General features: G+C 54.0%; 2 protein-coding genes across 3 annotated transcripts in view; both read right to left on the bottom strand.

The window, feature by feature from the left end:
* KLHL13 (kelch like family member 13) overlaps window positions 1–21,676 on the bottom strand; it is a 1,461,558-nt gene that overhangs the window by 1,403,187 nt on the left and 36,695 nt on the right. The gene's annotated exons all lie outside the window — the stretch shown is intronic.
* The window catches only part of SHROOM4 (shroom family member 4), a 37,328-nt gene continuing 17,073 nt past the window's right edge, over window positions 1,422–21,676 (bottom strand). For both annotated transcript variants that reach the window (XM_083595339.1, XM_083595340.1), the window contains exons 3-11: window positions 18,848–18,982; window positions 13,806–15,924; window positions 12,534–12,598; window positions 10,539–11,198; window positions 8,935–9,047; window positions 8,584–8,830; window positions 5,962–6,145; window positions 5,095–5,370; window positions 1,422–4,054 (exon numbers count right to left, since the gene is read on the bottom strand). In XM_083595339.1, the coding sequence (XP_083451465.1) occupies window positions 3,785–4,054; window positions 5,095–5,370; window positions 5,962–6,145; window positions 8,584–8,830; window positions 8,935–9,047; window positions 10,539–11,198; window positions 12,534–12,598; window positions 13,806–15,924; window positions 18,848–18,982 (4,069 nt within the window). In that variant the 3' untranslated portion in view covers window positions 1,422–3,784. The remainder of the gene's footprint in view (window positions 4,055–5,094; window positions 5,371–5,961; window positions 6,146–8,583; window positions 8,831–8,934; window positions 9,048–10,538; window positions 11,199–12,533; window positions 12,599–13,805; window positions 15,925–18,847; window positions 18,983–21,676) is intronic.

Below are 21,676 nucleotides of genomic sequence, written 5' to 3'. Positions count from 1 at the left end.
TAAAAGGGGAGGATTTCATGGACTGCTGGATGGAAGCCTGGGCTGTCTGTCGCACAGATCAGCAGCAGAGGAGCTGCTCTTTGCCACTGTGACTTGCTTTTGCTTCTCACACTGCTGCCCAAAAAAGGCCAGGCTAAGAGTGCAGCCCCAAAGCAAAGGGTGGGAGGATGGAGGAGGTCTCACTAGGATGTGTCTGTCTGGGAGCAGAGAGGAGCTTCTTCCCCATCTGGGATCAGCAAATCCAGACCTCTTACAGCAGCCATGGCAAGAATTAACCAGTTGTGCCAGTTGAAATTCACCCACCTATTGCCCCTTGCCCCAGTTCCCATTCCTTCTCCGGGAAAGATGCTATTGTGCTCTTGTTCTGCTCCCTGGTTTCCCACGAGCATCTGGTTGGCCACTGTGAGAACAGGAGGCTGGACTAAATGGGCCGCTGGCCTGATCCCGCTGGCTCCACTTTGGTTTTCAAGTTCTTAACGAGTGGCTCAAGGCACTGAAGAGGTTAAACTGTGAAGCTCAGACATCCCAATTGTTCCAGACACAATGGAGAGGAAGAGGATGTCGTCAGGGGCAGGAATATCTGTGGCAGGAGCCCAGCACATTCCTCTGGTAAATATGTGTTTTGGGTTGAGGGGGTGGGAGGAGAAAGATGCTGTGACACTCTCCTCCAGCTCCAGGCAGTAGTGACCATAGGAGTCCTCACCCAAAAAGGAGTTTCCTTGCTGGGAAACAAGATATTTTGGCACCTGAGGTGGACCCCAAGATGGCGCATGCAAACCCAGGCAGGGAAGAAAGGATGAGGGAAGATCAGGAACAATGAGAGATTGACATTGGGAACTGCTGCCTCTGTGGACCCTGCTGCCTGAGGCAGTGGCTTCACTTTGCCTCATGGGTGGGTCGATCCTCTCTGGGAAATGCCAGCTCCAGTCTACAAGATGTCTGAGGGGCATGAAGATGGAGAATTCAGGGGGCAGGCAACTCACAAAGGCCTGATTTGCAAGCAGAAGGCATGGGTGTGGCAGCAGAGGAGGCAGGAAGAGACTGGCAAATAGGATACGAGCCCAATAGAACATGGGCGGCCCCTCGCTTTGTGTCTACATATAGTGAAGGCACTTTGCCCAAGAGTACGGAGATCAGGCCCGCCTGGCTGGCAGCTGCATCAGGATTCCCCAACCCAGATGGCTTGACTGTCTTCCCGACGGGGGTCTCTGAAGAAAGGAGCCACAGCAGCCACCCCCCCTCCAGCAAGGACTTGTGCAAATAAAGGCTGCACCTTCTCAGGACACATATGTCTTGCTGCTGGCGCTGAGCCCAAGACATTTTGGCACCTGAGGCAGACCCCCAAATGGCGTCCTCCCTCCCACCGGGGCAGAAGAGGTGAGAGAAGATCTACATCAGGAACAACAACAACAACACGTTCATATCTTTATATATATATTGGGGGGGGGGGGACTCAAAGCAGTTTACAACCTAAATTAAAACATCAAATAAAACAATCCAGAAGAAAACATTACAGAAGAAAGTCAAATATAAAGTATACATTCAAAGCAACATACAACTATCAGGAAGCTAAGATATCTACATTAGGAACAAGGGGGGGAGGAAGATCAACATTGGGATCTTCTGCTCCTGTGGATCCTGCTGCCTGAGGTGGTCACCTCACCTTGCCTCATGGGTGGGCCGGCTCTGCCTTTTACACAGGCAGGGAGCAGGGGGCACATGGTGGTAGGGGGGGCAGAGGCTGGCTGTATTGGGGGAAGCCCTTTTCAATAATAATGCAATAATTTCATTATTTATATGCCACTCATCTGACTGGGCTGCCCCAGCCACTCTGGGCAGCTCCCAACAAAATATTTAAAAGACAGTAAAATATCAAACATCAAAAACTTCCCGATACAGGGCTGCCTTCAGGTGTTTTCTAAAAGTTATGTAGCTCTTTATCTCCTTGACATCTGATGGGAGGGCGTTCCACAGGGAGGGTGCTACTACCAAGAAGGCCCTCTGCCTGGTTCCCTGTAACTTCGCTTCTCACAGTGATGGAAGCACCAGAAGGCCCTTGGGAGAGGGACCCCGGTGTCCGGGGTGAAGACGCTCCTTCAGGTAAACATAGCTGAGGCTGTTTAGGGCTTTAAAGGTTCCCTCACTGTGGAACCAACACTTTGAATTGTGCTTGGAAACACACTGGGAGCCAGTGAAGACCCCATAGGACCGGTGTTATATGGCTCCAGCAGCTGCTCCCAGTCACCAGTCTGGCTGCCGCATTCTGGATTAGTTGTAGTTTCCGGGTCACCTTCAAAGGTAGTCCCACGTAGAGCGCATTGCAGTAGTCCAAGCGGGAGATAACCAGAGCATGCACCACTCTGGCCAGACAGTCTGCGGGCAGGGAGGGTCTCAGCCTGCGTACCAGATGGAGCTGGTAAACAGCTGCCTTGACACAGAATTGACCTACACCTCCATGGACAGCTGTGAGTCCAAAATTACTCCCGGGCTGCGCACCTGGTCATTTGGGGGCACAGTTACCCTGTACAGGAACAAGGAGTCCCCTACACGTCCCCCCATCCTCCCAAAACAGTACTTCTGTCTTGTCAGGATTCAACCTCAATTTGTTAGCCACCATCTATCCTCCAACTGCCTCCAGACACTCACACAGGACCCTCACTACCCTCACTGGTTCCTCCGATTGCCTCTGGGTAGAGCTGGGAGGGTTCGGTGCCAGATCAAGGAAGCAGCGGCCAATCTGCAGTGTGCAAGGGGCTTGCTGCAGCTCCCCAGGCCATGAGGGACCCAGAGAGAGGGAGGAGGAGGAGGACGATCTGCAAACAGGTCCTCAGCTCCCCCCCCCCCGACACGATTGTGCAGGAAATGAGCAGAGCTCAAAACAACTTGAAACAGCAACTCCCCAGCAAGAGATCTTGATATGGGGAAAGATGAGGCATTTTTTCCTGCCCTTAAACTTGGCAAGAGAAACTTTAGATTGAGGTGCTGGGAGGGGAAGGAGAGGAAGGAGGCAACAAAAGGAACTGGAAAGCATGTAGGGGTGCTGTTTCTGTGCTTGAAGCCTCCCTCCCACAAAAAACCCCACCCTTGCAGAGAAGCCACTTCCAGAGGCCAAGGGAAGGGACACAGACTCCTCTGCAGCCACCACAACACATCCTAAGCTTAACATACCAATGAGAGCTGCAGGACATGTCGCCCTCAAGGGATGTGGCTGAGATTTGTGTTGGCCCATCCCAGTCACCCACCCCCACCCCTCACAACTATCTCGGTGAAGGAAAGCTAAGATAGGAATAAATTAATTAATTGTGCAGCAGGAGGCAGGAAAGGCAAGCCAGGCCTTGAAATAAGCGGTGGGTGCCAGAGGATTATGCTGCTGTTTAGGGGAGCTTCCTTGGCTGGGGGGCTGGTGGCTCCAGAGGGGAGAAGATGGAAAGTTATCCAAGGCACTCAGGCTGCCTCCCTGGGAGTCCTCATCCCAGTGGAGCTCCAGGAAGCCCTCCCTCACCTTCCTGAGCAGCTGGTGTCATTGTCTTCCCAGCAAAGCACACTTTGGTTGAGCCTCCAACCTCAGCCATGGAAGAGGAGGGGTGGGGATGCAGTGATCTGGCATAGCAATCTTTGGCAACGATTATAATTGTCCTGAGAGCAAGAAGGCACTGTGAGCACAAAGCTGGTTTGCAGTCCCCTAAGGGAGGCACCAGCTGAATATGAATTGGTACGGTTAGAGAGGACCCTGAGGGTCATGTAGCCCAGCCCCTGTGATGCAGGAAAGCCCAGCTGGCTTTGGTTAGTACTCCCTGGGCCCCCTGCGCAGGCTCTCCCGCAGGCAGCGCAGCTGCTCCTCACCCAGTTTGATCTTGTCCTCCAGCTGCCGCTGCTGAATGATGAGTGCTGACTTCATGCGCACAAAGTGCTGGTAGTCCTGCAGCTGCTCAGCAGGAAGGCAGCGTGAGACGCTGGCGAAGACCAAGCACTCCCGACGGGAGACATGGTCCTGCAGCTCCTTGGCATCCTCCAGCTGCGCCATCAGCTGCCGCTTCTTCTCCAGGAGGGCCAGCTTGATTTGGGGAAGGGAGAAGAGAGGGAGCTGTCAAAACCCAGAGCAGGAAGATCAGGAAGCAGGCACAGGACACCCAGGCACACATGCCCACCCTCAACAGTGTAGTGCAGCAGCAAAAAAAGCTAATGCTCTTCTAGGCTGCCTCAACAGAAGTCTTGTGTCCAGTTCAAAGGAAGTCATGGTCCCACTCTATCCTGCCTTGGCCAGACCACACCTGGAATCCTGTGTCTAATTCTGGGTGCCACAATTTAAGAAGGATGTTGACAAGCCGGACCGGGTGCTGAGGAAGGCGACCAAGATGATGCAGGGTCTGGAAACTGAGCCTTATAAGGAGCAGCTGAGGGAGTTCGGTATGTTTAGCCTGGAAAACTGAGAGGAGATATGATAGCACTTTTCATATATCTAAAGGACTGTCACGTGGAGGGTGGAGTGAAGTTGTTTCCTCCTGCTCTAGAGGGGAGGACCCAAAACACTGGCTTCAAGAAGTTACAAGAAAAGAGATTCTGACTAAACATCTGGAAGAACTTTCTGACAGTAAGAGCTGTTCAACAGTGGAACAGACTCCCTCAGGAGGTAGTAAACTTTCCTTCCTTGGAGGTTTTTAACATTTCATACTATCAGAAAGGTCTTCCTGGTGTTTAGTCAGAATCTACTTTCCTACAATGGGATCGGGTCCTGCCCTCCAGAGCAGGAGAAAACAAGCTTGCTCCATCTTCCATGGGACAGGATATCTCCTCTAAACTCTATCACTCTCATTTTATCCATGCTCAACTTCCTCTGCTGTTCCCCATCAGGCTTGGTTTCCAGACCCTTGATCACCTTGGTTGCCACCCTCTGCACATGTTCTAGCATGTCAATATAAGGATTGTGGTGCCCAGAATTGGACTCCAGATGTGGTCTAAGGCAAAATAGAGGTGGGGATGAAGAGGAGGCAGCAAACTTCTTGGTCTGGGGACAAGGAGCTCCCAAACGGGAGAGAGAGGCCTTTTAGAGCTGCATTTCCAGAGGTCGCCCACCCCACCCCACCTGCTCTGTACCTTCTCCTCTTCCGCAGTGGCATCCAAGTCCAGGCTGCTGAGGGCATTCTCCACCCTTGCCAGCCGCCCTGAGAGGGACAACAGGAGGTTGACCACCTTCTCCAGGTCTCCGATGAAGAGGCGGAACTTCTCATATTCGTGGGGCTTGCAGACCCCCTTGACATGGTTCTCCACCTCTCTGCCCAGCACCATGTTGGCATTCATGTCATCATGCAAGCCCCGCTGAGCCTCCTGCAGCACCCCCAGCTTCCGACTGATGCTCTCAATCAGCTGCACCTGGAGGCAGGAGAGATTGCAGTTGGGGTGAGGGGTTAGTTAGGTGGGGACAAGTGCCACGGGAAGAGACTGGCTGTAGCAGAATCAGGCCAAAGGGGACCCATGTAGCCCAGCATCCTGGCCAACCAGTACCCGATAAATGGGGGAAGCCCAAAAGAAGATCAGGAGCCTAGCAGTAGCACTCTCCTCATCTGTGATTCCCAGCAACTAGGGGTCACCTCAGAGGCACACTGCTCTGGGACGTGGAGGTGCCAGAGAGCCATCATGGCCGGTAGCAACTGGTACAAGCAGATTATACCAGTGAATTCCATCCATTTGCATGGTTCAGCTTTGGACAGCACAGGGCTTGGGCTCTGTTTGTGCAGAACTGCAATTGTTTCGCAGCAAGCACACACTGTCCTAGTGATGAACAGTGATGGTCCAAGTTCCCAACTCGACTTTTCCAGCCCCCACCCCACCCCCAAAAATACAGGAGCCACTCACCGGGGCTAAGTTTGACTCAAAGAGCTAGACAAGTCTGCCCACTAATCCCCAAGCAGCTGTGCAGGGCCTGGAGACTGAAGTGGAAAAGCCCACCTCCCACCAGCTCACCTTCTTCCTGGCCAAGTCGTGGTCCACCTCTTCCTCCTCCGAACTGGCTCCAGCCCCCTCAGGCAACTCCTTCATCTTGTTCAGTAGCTCAGCCTTGCCGGCTGACAGGTTATAGTAGGCAGAGCAGGAGGAGGTGGGGCTGGCAGCTCCTCCACAGGTTGGGGAGACAGGTTGGCTGGGTTGCCTATACCAACAAAGAGCATTGTGGGAGGGATGGCTCCAAAATGGAGAGGAGGCCAAGGCAACACTATCTGCCTTCACGTGACCATCTTGGCTGTGAGTCTTGGAAAACCTGCTCCTGCCTTACAGGTCTTTCCCACCTGGCCTGGAAAGGCGGTGTCTGGACTGACTCCAGCTACAAAAGCTGAGGCTGCCGAAAAGACTCCTGGGCTGGGGTAATGTTTGGGAGTTTTGTTGGGGTGTGTTGTTGCTGTGGTTGATACTAATTTCCTGTGTTTTTATTTTAGAGCTTGTTATGATATATGTGGATGGTGTTCAATCATTACACAATACACAACCATTTTTTGGTGTTTCATTTATTGCAGAGGTCGGCAACCTTATCGAAGGATGGGCAGGTCAATGCTCCATCCATCGGAGGATGGACCAGAATGTGTGCGCATGCTCGCTCTTCCGGGTCGGAGGAGCACCCGTGCGCGTGCGCACACGCTATTTCCGGCGCTCCTCTGACCCAGAAGTGCACCGGAAATAGCATGTGTGCATGCACATGGGCACTTCTCCATCCCACCCACGGGCGCACACGCTATTTCCGGCACACATTCAGGTCAGAGGAGTGCCCGTGTGCCTGCACACAGGCACCATCAACCCGGAAGGCAATCCCTGTGCCATGCTGCACCGCACCAGTAACAGCGGGCAGCAAGGGGCGGCGGCGGCAGGGGTCGCGATGGGCTGGTTAGACAAGCCTCGTGGGCCGCTACCGGCCCATGGGCCTTAGGTTGCCGACCCCTGATTTATTGTTTATGACTACCTATGTCATGTTGTAGTTATGTGTTTTTTAATGTGAGCCGCCTTGAGCGTGGTTTGGACTATGGAAAGGTGGCATACAAATAAGATTATGCATCAATGTATACAGAAAACTGATGGCAAGACACTACACATGAAAAATACTGGAAGGGCAGGATATGCCACGTTGAAGTGGGGGGCATCAAAACCTGCAAAACTGAACATCTTTCAGGGGAAGAAGACAGAAGAGGGAGGTCAGCAGAATGCTTTTGGAGCCCTTTGGGGTTCTAAACAGTAGCCCTTTGTCCAATGCATAATTTCCAGCTTTGGAAGACGTTATGAGGCCTTAGGGCTCATCCACACTTACCTTTTGCCCTGCACTTTCCATGAGAACCTGCTCTATAATGCCAAATCAGAACAAACAGCCATTTGGGTTTTCTGTGAATTGCCATTTGCTTCAATTCAGCGGGAAAGAGGGGGCTTTTGTGGGAAAAGCCCGGGGCAGAAAGGCTCAGACCTGGTGCTTTAGCGTGCAAACTTGTACGTAGAAACGCGGCACAAAAGGAAGTCTGGATAGTACTGGCAGTACTGCTCATCTCCATGCATGCATGTGTGTAAGAGAGAGAGTTTGGTGTCTTTAACTATTTTGTAACTTAAATAAATGCTTATAATGGGTAGGCTAAAGATTTTCAGGTGGTCAACAGGTGTACTTTTCATTTCCACTTCTGAACTACTGCGGAATTGCTGTTCCCTTCTTGTTAAATCACTTTGAGCACTGTGTGTGAATGGCATACAAGCAAAGTCATGGTGACGAATTAGAACCATCTTATAAGTCATGCAGCTATTGGCTGACAGCAGTATAAAAAATAAGCTGCCCTTAAGCCCTTGTTCTATCATGCATTGATATCATTGTAAATGATACATATGCAATGTATCATTGTAAGCCCCTTCAAACTCTACAAATCCTACTACTCTATGAATTCTCAATATATTTACAATAAAACAGCAACTGTGGTGGGGGTGGGGGATAAGTGGGAGTCACAGGCAGCAATGAGGTGTCCCAAGAGGGGCACCAGCAGGAGGGGCACCTCCAGGGAGACCCCAGGTTCACACCCACCCAGAGGCTGAGGCTCTTCCTATACATTAGTATCCTACCCTTGGATGGTGGTTTGCACTACTTTCTTCCCCTCCCACAACTGATCCTCACGGCAATCCTGTGAGGTGGGACAGACTGAGAAAAAGGGAGCTGCATGGCTTAGTGGGGGTCTGAATGTGGGTCCCCCACACTCTGGTCCTTCCTCAAGGCTCAGAGCCATCCTTCCCCCACCTGGTTGTCCTCCAGATGTTAATGGACTTCAGTTCCCATTACCCCCTCCCGACCACGGCTCAGATGGTCTTGATCTCAGGGACGTGGGTTCAAGCCCCACGTTGGGCAAAAGATTCCTCATTGGACTAGGTTGGACTAGATGACCCTCGTGGTCCCTTCCAACTCTACCATTCCATGGTTCTATGCTGGATGAGGCTGGTGGGCCCAGGAGGGCTCCTGGCAGGGGAAGGGTGCTCTGTGCCAAGGGCCCACATAGCCCCCCCCCCCGGCCCCCAGATCTTGCTGCCCTACATACCAAGAGTTTTGGGGGATGCCATTGCAGCTGGTATGCCTACCTGGCTGAGAGTCCCACGGCACCAGCCTGAGGGGGCCACACAGCACCCTCACTGGGGGAGAAGAGGCCCCCCATCATTTCCGCTGCTGTCACCAGACCCAGGGTGGGGCTGAGCACTCCAGCCAGGGAGCGGTCCCTGCCTGCCACGTCCCTCATCAGCTCTTCCGAGTTCAGGCGGAAGGGGTGCACTGAACCCACTGTACCTGGGCAGCAGGCATCTCCTTCAACCCCCTCTAGCTCCTTGGAGGCTGTGAAGGGGGAAGAGAAAGAGAGAGAGAGAAGCCCTTTCAGACGGCAGCATTGCTGGAGAGACAAGAGGCAGGGATACCTGCAGAGGGGAAGCAGAACTCACCAAGGCTGGAGGGGCTGGCTGACACCGGCTCAGGGGTCCTGCTGGCCGATCCATCCTTCCCCTTTTCCCACAGGGGCCTGGGTGTTGCTGCTTCCTCCGGGGAACATGCAGGCCTTTAAGCACAAAACCCACCAGACACCCGGTTAAAGACAGGTTAAATGGCTTCAACCTCAGTGGTTTTTCTACCTTTTTCTTCCTGGCCTGGGAGGGAAGGCCCCGGACTGACTCCAGCTACAAAAGCTGAGGCTACTGAAGGAGCACAGGGCAGCAAGCAATAAAACACCTTAAAAGTAATTCCAGTGAAGAGGCTTTTTGGAATAGGAAAATCCCGGGTGCTGGGAAGACCTCAGGGATGGCACCTGTCTCATATTTAAGGGGAGGGAATGCCATAGGAGATATGCCCCTAAGTCATTTTTGTTGATTTTCCAAATTTTTACCAAATCAGCCACATGAAAACAAATTTAATACAAATTTTCAGAAAATTGGTTTCCTGCACTCCGTTCATGATGTGTCCAAGGTCCTCCTTGTTGCTGCATTATTTCCCTGATTATTTCTACTTCACATTCCATTCCTTACCATTAACCTTATACTACAATAGTTTTTTGTTCTTTTTAAACTTATTGCCCTTAACCACCAGCCATCCACCTGCCAATTCCTGCACCTACAGCCCTGATCCCTATATTGTGTGGAAATGGACCTCCTGATAAGATGGCAAGATGATAAGAGTTGGAGCCTGGCAACCTCTGGACCCACCCTCCCCTGCTCACAGCTTCTGGGTTCAGGCAAGATTTGGGGAGAGGTCCACAAAATCTCACCTGAACACAGACACAGCTGGTGCCTCTTCTTGCTTCTTTGGTGGGGCACCCTCTCGCCACGGGAGAAGTGAGGAGAAGAAGCAACTTCTCGCACATGTATCTCACACATACCACTTCTCCAGCAGCGGTCAGGTCGAGTGTCACCCACAGCAGCTTCAGAGATGTGAGAAGAAGTGGCAGCAGTGGCAAAACTTCACAAGATCTCATCAGCAGCTGAGCCCCACCACATTCCCTTGCTTCTCCAGCTGCCCCTTGAGATGCTGCCACCTGAGGCAGATGTCTCAGTCCACCTCATAGTTGGGCAAGTCCTGCCACCAGGTCCCCATCCTTGCTTTTGGAAAAACAACTCCACACTACTAGCCCACATGAAGTTACTTGCCATGAGATTCCTCCTCTTCTGCACCACAGTCTGACCCTCTTGCTGCTTTCTGCCCCCGTCCCAACAAGTCCACTCACTGTAAAGTCTCTTGCTACAGGCTGGATGGGGTTCAGGCTAAGCTTAAAAGGGGGCACAGACTCAAGGGCCATCTAGTCCAACCCCCTGCAAGGCAGGAATCTCAGCTAAAGCATCCAGGACAGATGGCCACCCAACCTCTGTGTAGAAACCTCCACCTGTCCTTTGAGTCGTCAGTATGAAGAGGCCTAGGCACTGATCCTGCTCTCTCCTGCCCAGCTAGTCCCTCCTGAAACCACCTTCCCTACTTCCCTGCCCCTCTGTACAGACCACCACCCCCATCCCATGCCCACAACCTATGAGCCCCAAGAGGCAGAAAGCAACGCACTACTTGCCTGGATGACCCACTCTGGCTGCTCCCATCTGGCACTGCCCACTCTGGGGTTCGGAGTGGCGAACTGTTGTAGTGGTAGGGCGAGTGGGGCTGGGGCTGAGGCTGAGGCCTGGGGCTGAGCTGCTGGCCGGCCTCCCCCCGCAGCTGCTCCAGAGGCAGGCTCTGAGACCGCTGCCTTGCCACCTCGCTGCTGCTCTGGCCGTGGGCACAGGCTTCTTCCAGGTGAGGGTGTGGGCCAGCCTTGGGGGGAAGCAGATGGCTGTGGGAGGCACGGCCGGGGCGGTATTTCTCCCAGTTTGGTGGCGGGGGCCGTGGAGGGGGCAGGCCCTTTTGCTTGGCTGCCCGGGGAGACTCCAGCCGGGCCCCCTCCTCCAGCTTGGCCAGAGGGGCTTCTCGTCTCTCCCTCCCAGAAGCACCGGCCTGCTCTGCACAGAGGTGGCTCTCTGAGTAGGCCCTTTCGCGCAGGGGGTGTCTGTGAGGGGTGGCAGGGTCCTCTTTGTAGGCCAGGTTCTCTGCTGCTCGCCCAGGCCTCTTGCCGTCCCAAGAGAGGCTGTGAGTGGGCCCAGCGTGGCAGGAAGGGTGCCATTCTGCCTCGGAGGCCTCTGAGCAGGTCCAGAAGGGGCTGACCCTCGCAAAGCCCACCTTGTGTTGTGCGAGTTCACTGCAAGGAGAGTGAAAGAAGAGCAACCTGCAGCATACCCACCAACATTTCTCTGGCGAAAATAGGGACATCCTATTCCCCATCTTTTCCCTATCTGATCTCCCACAGAAGTCATATACAAGTTTGTGTCTGTCACCTTGAGCCAAATTACAACCTCCCCGCTGAACCTACATTGAATACAATGGGACATACTTCTGAGCAGACAGGGAAAGGCTCTCTTCACAATAAAGGAATAAATGCACCATGCCTTTCTTGAGAAATGGCTGGCTGCTGAAGAAGTGGATTGTTGATATTTTCCTTCAAAACTACAGGAAGGGCTTCGTATGACAGCTTCACCATTTCCTTCATTTGGTGCTGGAATTTTATTTTCAGGATAAACAGGATTCTGTTTTTGCCCCTACACACAGACACCACTTTTAACTGTTCTCCGAGATGTGAAGGAAAAGGGAAAATAAGGGCATTCCAAGATCAAATCAGAAACTGGGATGGCTTCCGTCATTCCAGGACTGTCCCTGGAAAATCAGGACACTTGGAAGTGAGTGGCAGCAGCCTCTGCAGACAGGACCAGCCCAAGGCATTCTGACACCTGAGGCGAACCACAGAATGGCACAAGGGAAGACAACCCCCCCCCCCACATACACACCCCATCCCTTGTGTTAACACCAGTTCTGCCTCAGCATCTCGGGAAGAAGCTTCTGACAGGAAGTGGGCTTCCAAAAGGCCAGCAAGGGTGCGTTGCTCTCTCCCACCTTCCTGGGTTGCTACAGCCATGGGGCAAACCCCTTCAGTCAGAAGGAAGGTTGGGCCAGTTTGCCCTCTCCACCCTGCCCCAGCTGGTTCGTGTGCCACATTCCTGGCTCTGGTTGTTTCAATGCTCAGTTCCCATTCCTCCTGAGGTTGCTGGTGGGTGGTGCTGGGCCTTCAAAGAAAGGCCCTCATTGATCTTGGTTGTGATGAATGCCAAGGGTGCCTTGAGGAAGTGGCGCCTCTCCCTAGAGCAAGATGGAATGGGTCCAGCCCCAGCAGCAAACACACAGGACTTCGCAGAGGTGGGAAGGAATGGCTCTTCTGTTGCTCCAGCCTACAAGAGTTCCCTATGTGGGCCTATGCCAGCCTCAGAGCCTCATGCAGTTTGGGGTGAGTGCCGATGACAGAGAAGGGCCTAGCGTCTTGCGAGGAGGGGCCCCCAGCAGGAGCACCTCACAGACACCTGGGGACATCAAGTGAATCAGGAACTGCTGTGCCACGTTGCCGTTTTTCCTGCTTCCCCACCCCACCCATCTGTGGGCACCAACATCTAGCGTTCCTTGCCCACCCCAGGCACCCCCTGCCTACCTCATGGACGGGCTCATCATCTTCCTGCTGGGTGCAGGAGGCTCCCACTCACCCAAGGAAAAGTCCTGGAAAAAAAGGAACAGAGGCTGAGGGTGGTGGCACGAAGGGCCAGCCCCCCCATGAAGCAAGGTGAGGCAACTGCCTCGGACTGCAGTATCGTCAGGAGCAACAGATCCCAAAGCCAAACTTTCTCTCCCCACACTTTTCCCCCTGATGTCAATCTTCCCTCTCTTCTTCCCTGAAACAGAGGTAGGCCCAAATCTCGGGTCTGCCTCGGGTGCCAAAATGTCTTGAGCCAGCCCTTGGGGGGGTCTGGAATCCACCAGGCAATGATGAAGACTCTCCTTGGAACGGCTGACCAAGGGAGTAGTCCTGACTGCCCTTCACCTTGATATGAGACCTCTGTTGATGCAGCCCAGACTAGCATTAGCTTTTATTTTATTTTTATTTTATTTTATTTTTTGCTGCTGCTGCTGCTGCTGCTGCTGCTGCTGCTGCTGCTGCTGCTGCTGCACCACACTGTTGACTCACATGAAGTTTGTGGTCCTCTAAGACCCCAATATCCTTTTCACATGCACAGTGTCCATATAATAAAATCATACAGTTGGAAGGGATCCCAAGGGTCATCTAATCCAATCCCCTGCAAATGCAGGAATCTCAACTAAAGCATACATATAGAATCATAGGGTTAGGGTTAGGGTAAAAGTACCACTCTATTCTGCCTTGGAGGGAAACCACCATGTCCAGTTCTGGGTGCCACAATTTAAGGATATTGACTAGCTGGAGAATGTGCAGAGAAGGGCAGCCAAGATGGTCAAGGGTCTGGAAACCAAGCCTGATGAGGAGCCTTTGAAGGAGCTGGGGATGTTTAGCTTGGAAAAGAGGAGGTATCTATATCTTATCTTCTCCTGCTCGAGGAGAGGGCACTAACCTATGGCTTTAAGTTACAAGAAAGGAGATTGCAACTAAACTCCAGGAAGAACTTTCTGCCAGGAAGAGCCCTTTCACAGTGGAACAGATTCCCTTGGGAGATCTTTAAGGAGAGATTGGAAGGCCATCTGCTATGGATGCCTGAGTGGAGATTCCTGCCTTCCCAAGGGTTGGACTAGATTACCCTCAGAGTCCCTTCCAAATCATTCTATGATTCTATGACTTGTTCCTTGCACAGTAAGCCTTTTTGGGAGGCTGGCTAGTTCCAAGACCCTTGGATGAGCAGCACCTGACCCACATCCTCTCCCAGTCCTGCAACAGACCCCTCCCACACCCTCTTACCGCTAGAAAGGTCTTCCTCGCATGCCATGGTCCCCCCTCCTCCAAGAACTTGTGCTGGGCTGGGCAGCAGCAGCAGCCGCGGCAGCGATTCCAGGCGTGTGAGTGGCAGTGGTGGGCCCAGTGGCCAGATGCTGCCGGCACGTTCCTGTGATGAGCTGCGGGGCACCGATCCCCATAGCAGCAAGCACAGCCTTCCCGGGCAGCACGTGAGCAGGGAAGGGGGCGCCAGTGATCACAGTCTTCCTCACACTGGGCCAATGGCTTGCAAAAGGCAGGCACCTCTGGAAGGAAGTCTTGGTAGGTGTGGGGTGGCGGGGGCTGCAGGAGCCTGTAGGGCTGGTCCACAGAGTGGCGGCGCTGGTCCCTGCGCTCGGAGCTGGCTGGCTGGAAGGAGTCCTGGTCCACCATCCTAGGGAGGGGTACCCCCGCTGGCCTGGTGTTCTGGCAGCTGAAGCCCCCAGAGGACAGCGGCTTGCTTGTCTCCTCAAAGAACTTCCTCCGGTCGGCAAAAGGGAGGAGGCCGGAGTCCTCAGGGGGCGGCAAGGGGCTCCCAGAATCAGCCACCTGCTGGCTCTGATGGTGGGGCTGCAGCTTGCGCTCTGGTGACCACCTCCAGCGGCCCCCTTGACTTCCTCCAGGTGGAAGAGCTCCCTGGGGCTTCCTGGGGCTGGGGGAACCACTGTCTGCTGCAAAGACACTCAGCTCAGAGCCCCAGCGCCTGGGAAGTAGCGCTCTATGCTGGGTCAAGCCAGGAGGCCGGCCCTTGGGCATGGGAGGCGGAGGAGAGTGGGGCAGGGAAGGAGGGACAGGGGGGTTGCCGGGGGGCTCCCCTGCCTCCTGGTTGGACTCCCCCTCCTCCAACAGCGGAGTGGAGCCCTTCGCCTTTTGCAGCTGTGCTTTGCGCCACTGGATCTCGTTCCGCAAGTTGGTGGCAAAGCGGTCGCTGCGCCGGCGCATATGGGCTGAGCGGTGCTGAGACGAGCCCCCCTTCCTGGTGCCCACGATGCTCCCTTCCTCCTCCTGCCCCACCTCTGCCGATGCCTCCATGCTGGGTGCCTCATTCAGGCCTGTGCTGGCATCTCCAGTGGGCTGCAGATGCGGGGAGGATGCCAGTTCGACAGAGGCACTCCTGGGTCGCTCTGGCCCCATGTGGCAGCAGCTGCTTTCAGAACGGGGGCTTTGCGCCTTTCTGGGGGAGCCCTGACTCTGCTGGGCCCCTGGGTTGCTCCTTTGCTCCACGTGCAGCGGAGACACAGTCCAGTGAGAGCCCTCCTGGGGGCAGGAGACGTGCAGAGCCTGCAGCTGAGCCGCCAGCAGGTGTTCTGGGGCACTGTGACGATGGCTCAGTGCTCCAGCCCAGCAGGCCTTCCAGTGGGGCTGGCAGGCACCCTCGGGGCTGCCTGGCTTGGTCACAGAGGGGTCCTGGCTGCCTGTGTGAGGCTTGCCCAAGGGGTGTTCCCCACTGCTCTGCTCACCCGGAAGGGAGTTGGCACTCTGGGCTTCCTTCTCCATGGGGGTGGGCTGGTCAGCATGAGAACTCAGCAAGTAGTAATGCTCTGTGGGTGACTCCTTGCCCAGCTCGGGGTCCCTGCCTCGCACAGAAAGGAGCGTGTCCGAGGTCCAGCGGGCCTTGAGGCGAGGGGAGTCCTTCCGACGGCCTTCTGTGTTGGTTGGGGGCAGGTTACAGGCTCGCAGGCTGTCCTGCCTCACTGGCGGCTGGGGAGGGGTGGACACAACAGCTCTGGTGGAGCTGGGGAAGTGACTGTCCTGAAGGCAGGGGGCTGTCCTGGCACTAGGGGCAGGCCGGCTGGGCCAGGCATGCAGGCCCACCGCTGCCACAGCTTCGCCACTGGTCTGCAGGTAACGGGGGTCTGGTGGGAGACCTTCGGGGACACTGCCGTCCTCGGGCCGCAGGGCGGAGTCGGAGGCGTTGGAGCTGGCCGAGAAGGAGCTGTAGGCAGAGTCCCGCTTGTTCTGGTACATGGTCTGGTCAATGGGAGAGAGGCTGCCCTCGTAGTATGTCTGGCCACCCTGGTCCAAGCTTTCCATGCTCCCAAGGGAGCTGCTCTTGTCTGTGCTGCAGTGGCGAGCGAGGGGGTTCCAGGGCAAGGGAAGATCACTGCGGGGAGAGAGGGGGATCCCTCATTAGGAGGTTGTAGACAAAAGTGCCTGTTGCCAGTAACCTTTCTTATTCATTTCTAAGAATATTTGCATACTGCTTCATTTATTTAATTATTAAATTTATTCACTTGAAGATCACAGGGTGGTTCACAACATAAAATCACAAAATGGGAACACAAAATACATAACAAAAAAACCACAACCGAAACCCTCTATTGAAATGAATCTAGAAAATTGGTTTACTCCAAAAGCACCTAGATCTGGTGTGTGACCACCCTCTCAAGAACCTTGCCCAAGAAGGGGAGACTGGAAAGTAGCCAGTAGTTAGTTTTTTTCAACTCCAGGGAGGATTTCTTGGCTGAGTGGTTTCACCACTGCCTTCTTGAAGCGGGCAGGGACCACCTCCTCCTCTCGCAAGACGGTATTAACCACTTCCCTGGCCCAGCCAGCTGTCCCTCCCCTGCTAGTTTCTATCAGCCAGGAGGAGCAAGGGTCCAGAGCGAAAGTGAGTGCCCTGACCGATCCTAGCACCTTGTCCATGTCTTTGAGCCTTACTAACGGAAACTCATCCAACACAACAGGACTAGACTGTGCTCCGGACACCCCTCAAGATTCATCTGCTGTTAACAGTGGTGTCAAGATCCTGGCAGATGTAATCAGTTTTATCCAATGCTTTGCAACCAAATCACAATGAATTACTATTGGATCCGTCCCCTCCTTTGTGTCAGACTGTAAGAGGCCCCATACTACCCAGAAAAGCTCTGCCAGACACCATAATGAGGATGCAATGGAAGCAGAAGAGTATGTCTTCTTTGCTGCCTTCACTGCCAGTAGGTAGGCTTTGTGATGAGCCCTCACCAGTGTTCGACTGCAGTCTACTAGAGTTTTCCTCCACTCATGTTCCAGCCGTCACCCAGGGAGGAAACAAACTGAGAAGGTGCTCAGGGGTGATTGTGTCAATGGGCCAAAAGTCATCCAGATGTTCCACAAGTCAGCCAGGGCTTTGATAGGAACATCAGTCATATCAGCCAGAAAGTCCCCCAGAGCTGTCTAATAGGTAAAGAAGGTAAAGGATCCCTGGATGGTTAAGTCCAGTCAAAGGCAACTATGGGGTTGTGGCACTCATCTCGCTTTCAGGCCGAGGAAGCTGGTGTTTGTCCGCAGACAGCTTTCCGGGTCATGTCGCAAACATGACTAAACTGCTTCTGGCACAATGGGACACCATGACAGAGACCACAGTGCACGGAAATGCCGTTTACCTTCCCACTGCAGCTCTACCTATTTATCTACTTGCACTTTGACGTGCTTTTGAACTGCTAGGTTGGCAGGAGCAGGGACCGAGCAACAGGAGCTCACCCTATTGTGGGGATTCAAACCGCCAGCCTTCTGATTGGCAAGCCCCAGAGGCTCAGTGGTTTAGACCACAGTGCCACCCACTCTCTCACCAGAGCTGTCTGGAAATATATTGGATCCATCAGCTTCCGAGGGCAGACCCTTCTCATAGGTCCACCACCTCTGCAGAGGGGGGGAAGGTGCTGAAAGCCTAGACTTCAAAAAGGAAGTGATCTAACTATGACATGGGATGGATGTCAATGGCACCCACTTTCAGATCACCCTCTTCCCGCCCAATGACATGTTGGGGCAGCCCCATGGTCGTCATGGCAACTATGAAGTCCCAAGTGACCACAGGGCCAACTGTTTTGGTATGGATGTTGAAGTCCCCCAACACCAGCGTCTAGGAGTCTCAATACCATGCCTGAGCATGGGTGTGTTTTTTTGGCAAAATGTCTTGGGCAGGCCCTGACAGCACGTCAGAAAATTCAGAAACGCCAAACCCAGCCTTTTGGCAACTTGTGCCCTCTTCCCCACTCCAGGCTGGAGGGCGTTGGCAGCCCTGCCCCCTTCACTCAGACAAGAGGCCTGCAGCTCATTGCCTCCTCCCTGCTAGCAGCCAGGACGGCCCCCATGCCGCCTCCCTTCCTGAAGGGAGATGAGCTCAAACCAAACAGGCATCTGAGGCATTGGGGGGGGGGTGGAAGAAAGGCTGGAGAGCTTCAGCACGAAGCCACTGCCATGTCCCACAGCTGAGCAAGGATGACTGTGCCACAGGGCCCAGGATAGGTCTGGGAAGAAGCCAGTCAGCCAGCAGCAACTCCAGAGCCCAACCCATGAGCAGGCGGTGGGTGGGTGTGGAGGTGGCAGCAGGGTAGTGCAACTAGTAAGGAGCAGTCAAACTCACACCCTCCTCCTCCTCCTGCTCTCTGTTCCCAGACAAGGACCAGCCCCCGCCTATTTGAGGATGATGGGAATCAGTTTTCCAGATGTTTCTGAACTACAAGTCATGGAATCATGGAATTGTAGAGTTGGAATGGACTCCTGAGGGTCATCCAATCCACCCCCTGCAAAGCAAGAATCTCAGCTCAAGCATCCATGACAGGTGGCCATAGGGCCCATCGCCCTTGACCACTGGCCATCCTGGCTGAGGCTACCAGGAGTTGGGGGCCAACAACTTTATCCTGAAAACTGCCCTGTGACAAAGGATAGTGTGTCACATTCCAACCCTTCAATATTATAATTCCATGGTCAGCCCCCTGAGAGAAAGAGCCCCGGGTGCCCCCACCGCCCCCTGCTGCCATGGGGAGAGAGGTGCTGCCAAACCAGACTGATGCCCAAGCCCATCCTGTGGAATGCCCTCCCATCAGACATCAAGGGGATGAGTAATTATATGTCTTTTATGAGACATCTGAAGACAGCCCTGTATAGGGAAGCTTTTTAAGATCTAATGTTTTACTATGTTTTTATATATGCTGGAAGCCATCCAGTGTGGCTGAGACAACCCAATCAGATGGGTGGGGTACAAATAAATTATTATTATTATTATTATTATTATTATTATTATTATTAGTCAGGCAGCCACTCACCTGGGGTCGCAGCCTGAGTGCCAGGAGAGGTTGAAGGCATCGGCCGGGAAGTGCATGGTGGTGTCAGCCTCAGTCCGGACTTCGGAGAGCTTGGCCAGGTGCCATGAGTGGGGCCTGATGAGAGGCACAACCCTCCTGTGGAGCAGATCGAAGGGGGAGGAAATGAGCCAGAGGAAACAGCAGGCACACCTCCCCTCCTCCACCGCAGGAGAAGCTCCTACTGGGAAGCCTCCTTAAGGGCCATCAGAAGGCCGGGCAGGCTACACACACACACACACACAGCATGAGGAACCAGCTGCATGAATGTAAGATGGGGGACAACTGGCCGGCCAGCAGTACATGTGAAAAGGATCTAGGGGTCTTGGTGGATCACAAGCTGAACATGAGTGAAGCTTAACATGACTGATGCAGCAGCAATGAAAGCTAAGGCTCTTCCAGGCTGCATCTCCAGAAGTTGAGTGTCCAGGTCAAAGGAAGCCCTAGTCTCAATCTATTCTGCCTTGGTCAGACCTCACCTAGAGTTCAGTGTCCAGTTTTGGGCTCCACCACTTAAGAAGGATATGGACAAGCAGGAAGGTGTGCAGAGGACAATGGCCAAGAAGATCAAGGTCTGGAAACAAAGCCTTATAAGGAGCGGTTGAAGGAGCTGGGTATGTTTAGCCTGGAAATGAGGAGACTGGGAGGAAATATGAGAGGAGATATTGCAAGGGCTTGTTTTCTTCTGCTCTGGAGGACAGGACCCGATCCCATGGATTTAGGAAGACCATTCTGACAGTAAGAGTTGTTTGGCAGTGGAACAGACTCCCACGAGGCGGGGGCTCACCTTCCTTGGAGGTTTTTAAGCAGAGGCTACATGGCCATGTGTCACGGATGCTTGGCTGGAGATTCCTGGGGTCCCTTCTGACTCTACAATTCTAGGATTCTAAGATACTCTTCTCTCTCTCTCTCTCTCTCTCTCTCTCTCTCTCTCTCTCTCTCCATCTTTCCCTCATCTCTTCTCCCCCACACCCAAAGCCATCTCAAGGCACAGCCCCCCCCCCTACTGCCAACCCACATGCAGCTTTGCAGAATTTATACAAAATGTGCTGTGAGGCGGGTCTGGAGGTTGGCCAGAATTAAGCAAGATCTCGTTCTGGCTGGCAGCATGGGGGCGGGGGAGGGGGATGCCATGCAGAGATGGGGAGCTGGGAGCCTTTCTAGCTGCCACCCCCATGTAGCCCCCTGCAGAGCTATAGGTCAGGGGTGGAGAGATTCCTATAACTTTGGAAGGGCTGCTTCTCAAGAGTATAATGGGTGTGGGAGGGAGAGGATGGTTCAGAAAGATGCCTAAGTGATGTTTCCTGTCTGTTGGAAGAGCCAACTTAATCAAAGAATTGTAGAGCTGGAAGGGACCCAAGGGTCATCTAGTGCAGGAATCTCAGATAAAGCATCCCGGACAGATGTCCATCCAAGCTCTGCTTAAAAACCTCCAAGGAAGGAGAGCCCCCCGCCACCTTCCATCCCACTCTCAAACAGCTCTTGCTGTCAGAAAGTTCCTCCTGATGTTTAGTTGGAATCTCCTTTCTTCTAAAGTGATGTAGCTCCTTTAAAAAACCCAAAAGACACAGCGGGAAGGTTGGGGAAGGAAGGAGTCATTCAGAGGGAGGAAGTCTTCCATGCTTTCGCCCTTGTCTTATACAGCTGCAGCAGCCCCCTCCCATCCTCCCTTTTCACACATCCGACCTGGGAAGAGCTGAAGTTTGCAGCACACAAACCCTCAAGATCTCATTTTGGGGACAGGGTGGTGGTGACTCACCCTTGTTCAGCCACCAGAAAATGCCAGGATGGGAGCTTTCCCAAATGGAACATAGGTAGCCCCCATAGGCAGAGCCAGGGCTTGCCCAAGACATTTTGGCACTAGAGGCGAATAGAAAAATTGTATCCCCCGCTCCACACCAGGGAAGATCCGCGTCAGGAACAAGGTGGGAGGAAAAAAGATCAGGACCCCCCATGGATCCTGCCGCCTGAGCCCATGGCCTCAGCTGCCTTCATGGGAGGGCCAGCCCCTTCTCCCCCCATCCAGCTCAGCACCACCCAGACTGACCGGCAGCAATGGCTCTCCAGGGTTTCAGGTAGGAGCCTCTCCCAGCGCTACCTGCAGATGCTGTGGGGAGTTGCCAGCTGAGCTGCCTCGCCAGTGGGAGCCTGCAGACCCCAGAGCAAAGCAGCACAGCAGGCCTGGCAGCGAGGGTGTCTTCACCCACCCCAGTCAGGGTAGGAGACAGTGAAGAGAGGATTCGTCCCACCCCTTCTCCTCCAGACAAGGGACTCACCAGGCACGCCAGAAGGAGGTGGCAAATGGGATGGCCCCATGCACCCCAGGCACAGAACACTCACCTGTTCGTGGGCAGTGGGGAGACCTGTGCGAGTGTCCGGCAGGACAAAGGAGCACCCCAGGACTCCAGCCCACACGCTGCTGGGAGCTGTGGGGAATAAGCAGCTGAGGGGCCGGGACATGCAAGCCATCCCTACTCAAGAGGGAGGGGCTTCTTACTGGGCAGGCGTTTCCTGCCGCCGCCCCCCTCCTGCACTCCCCAAGCCAGACGCCATTCCCATCCCCTTCCAGCCAGGAAGTGGTGAGGAAGTGATGTCCAGGGAGATAAGGGAGCACGTGGAGCAGGCAGTGGTCATGTTGGAGGCCCCAAATGATGCAAAGGAACAGCAAAAGGGCTTCCTGGCTCTGTGGAGCAATGGGAATCTAGGAAAAAGGTCAGCTTGGGGAAGAAAACATCTGTCCGCCCATCAGGCCCTCATGCAGGCAGGCCCAACTTTGAGGCAAGGTGAGGTGGC

Source organism: Podarcis filfolensis (assembly GCF_964270895.1).
Source record: "Podarcis filfolensis genome assembly, chromosome: Z".
NCBI lineage: Eukaryota > Metazoa > Chordata > Lepidosauria > Squamata > Lacertidae > Podarcis > Podarcis filfolensis.
Note: the sequence above shows the minus strand (reverse complement) of the source record. Positions and strands in the feature narration are given on the sequence as shown.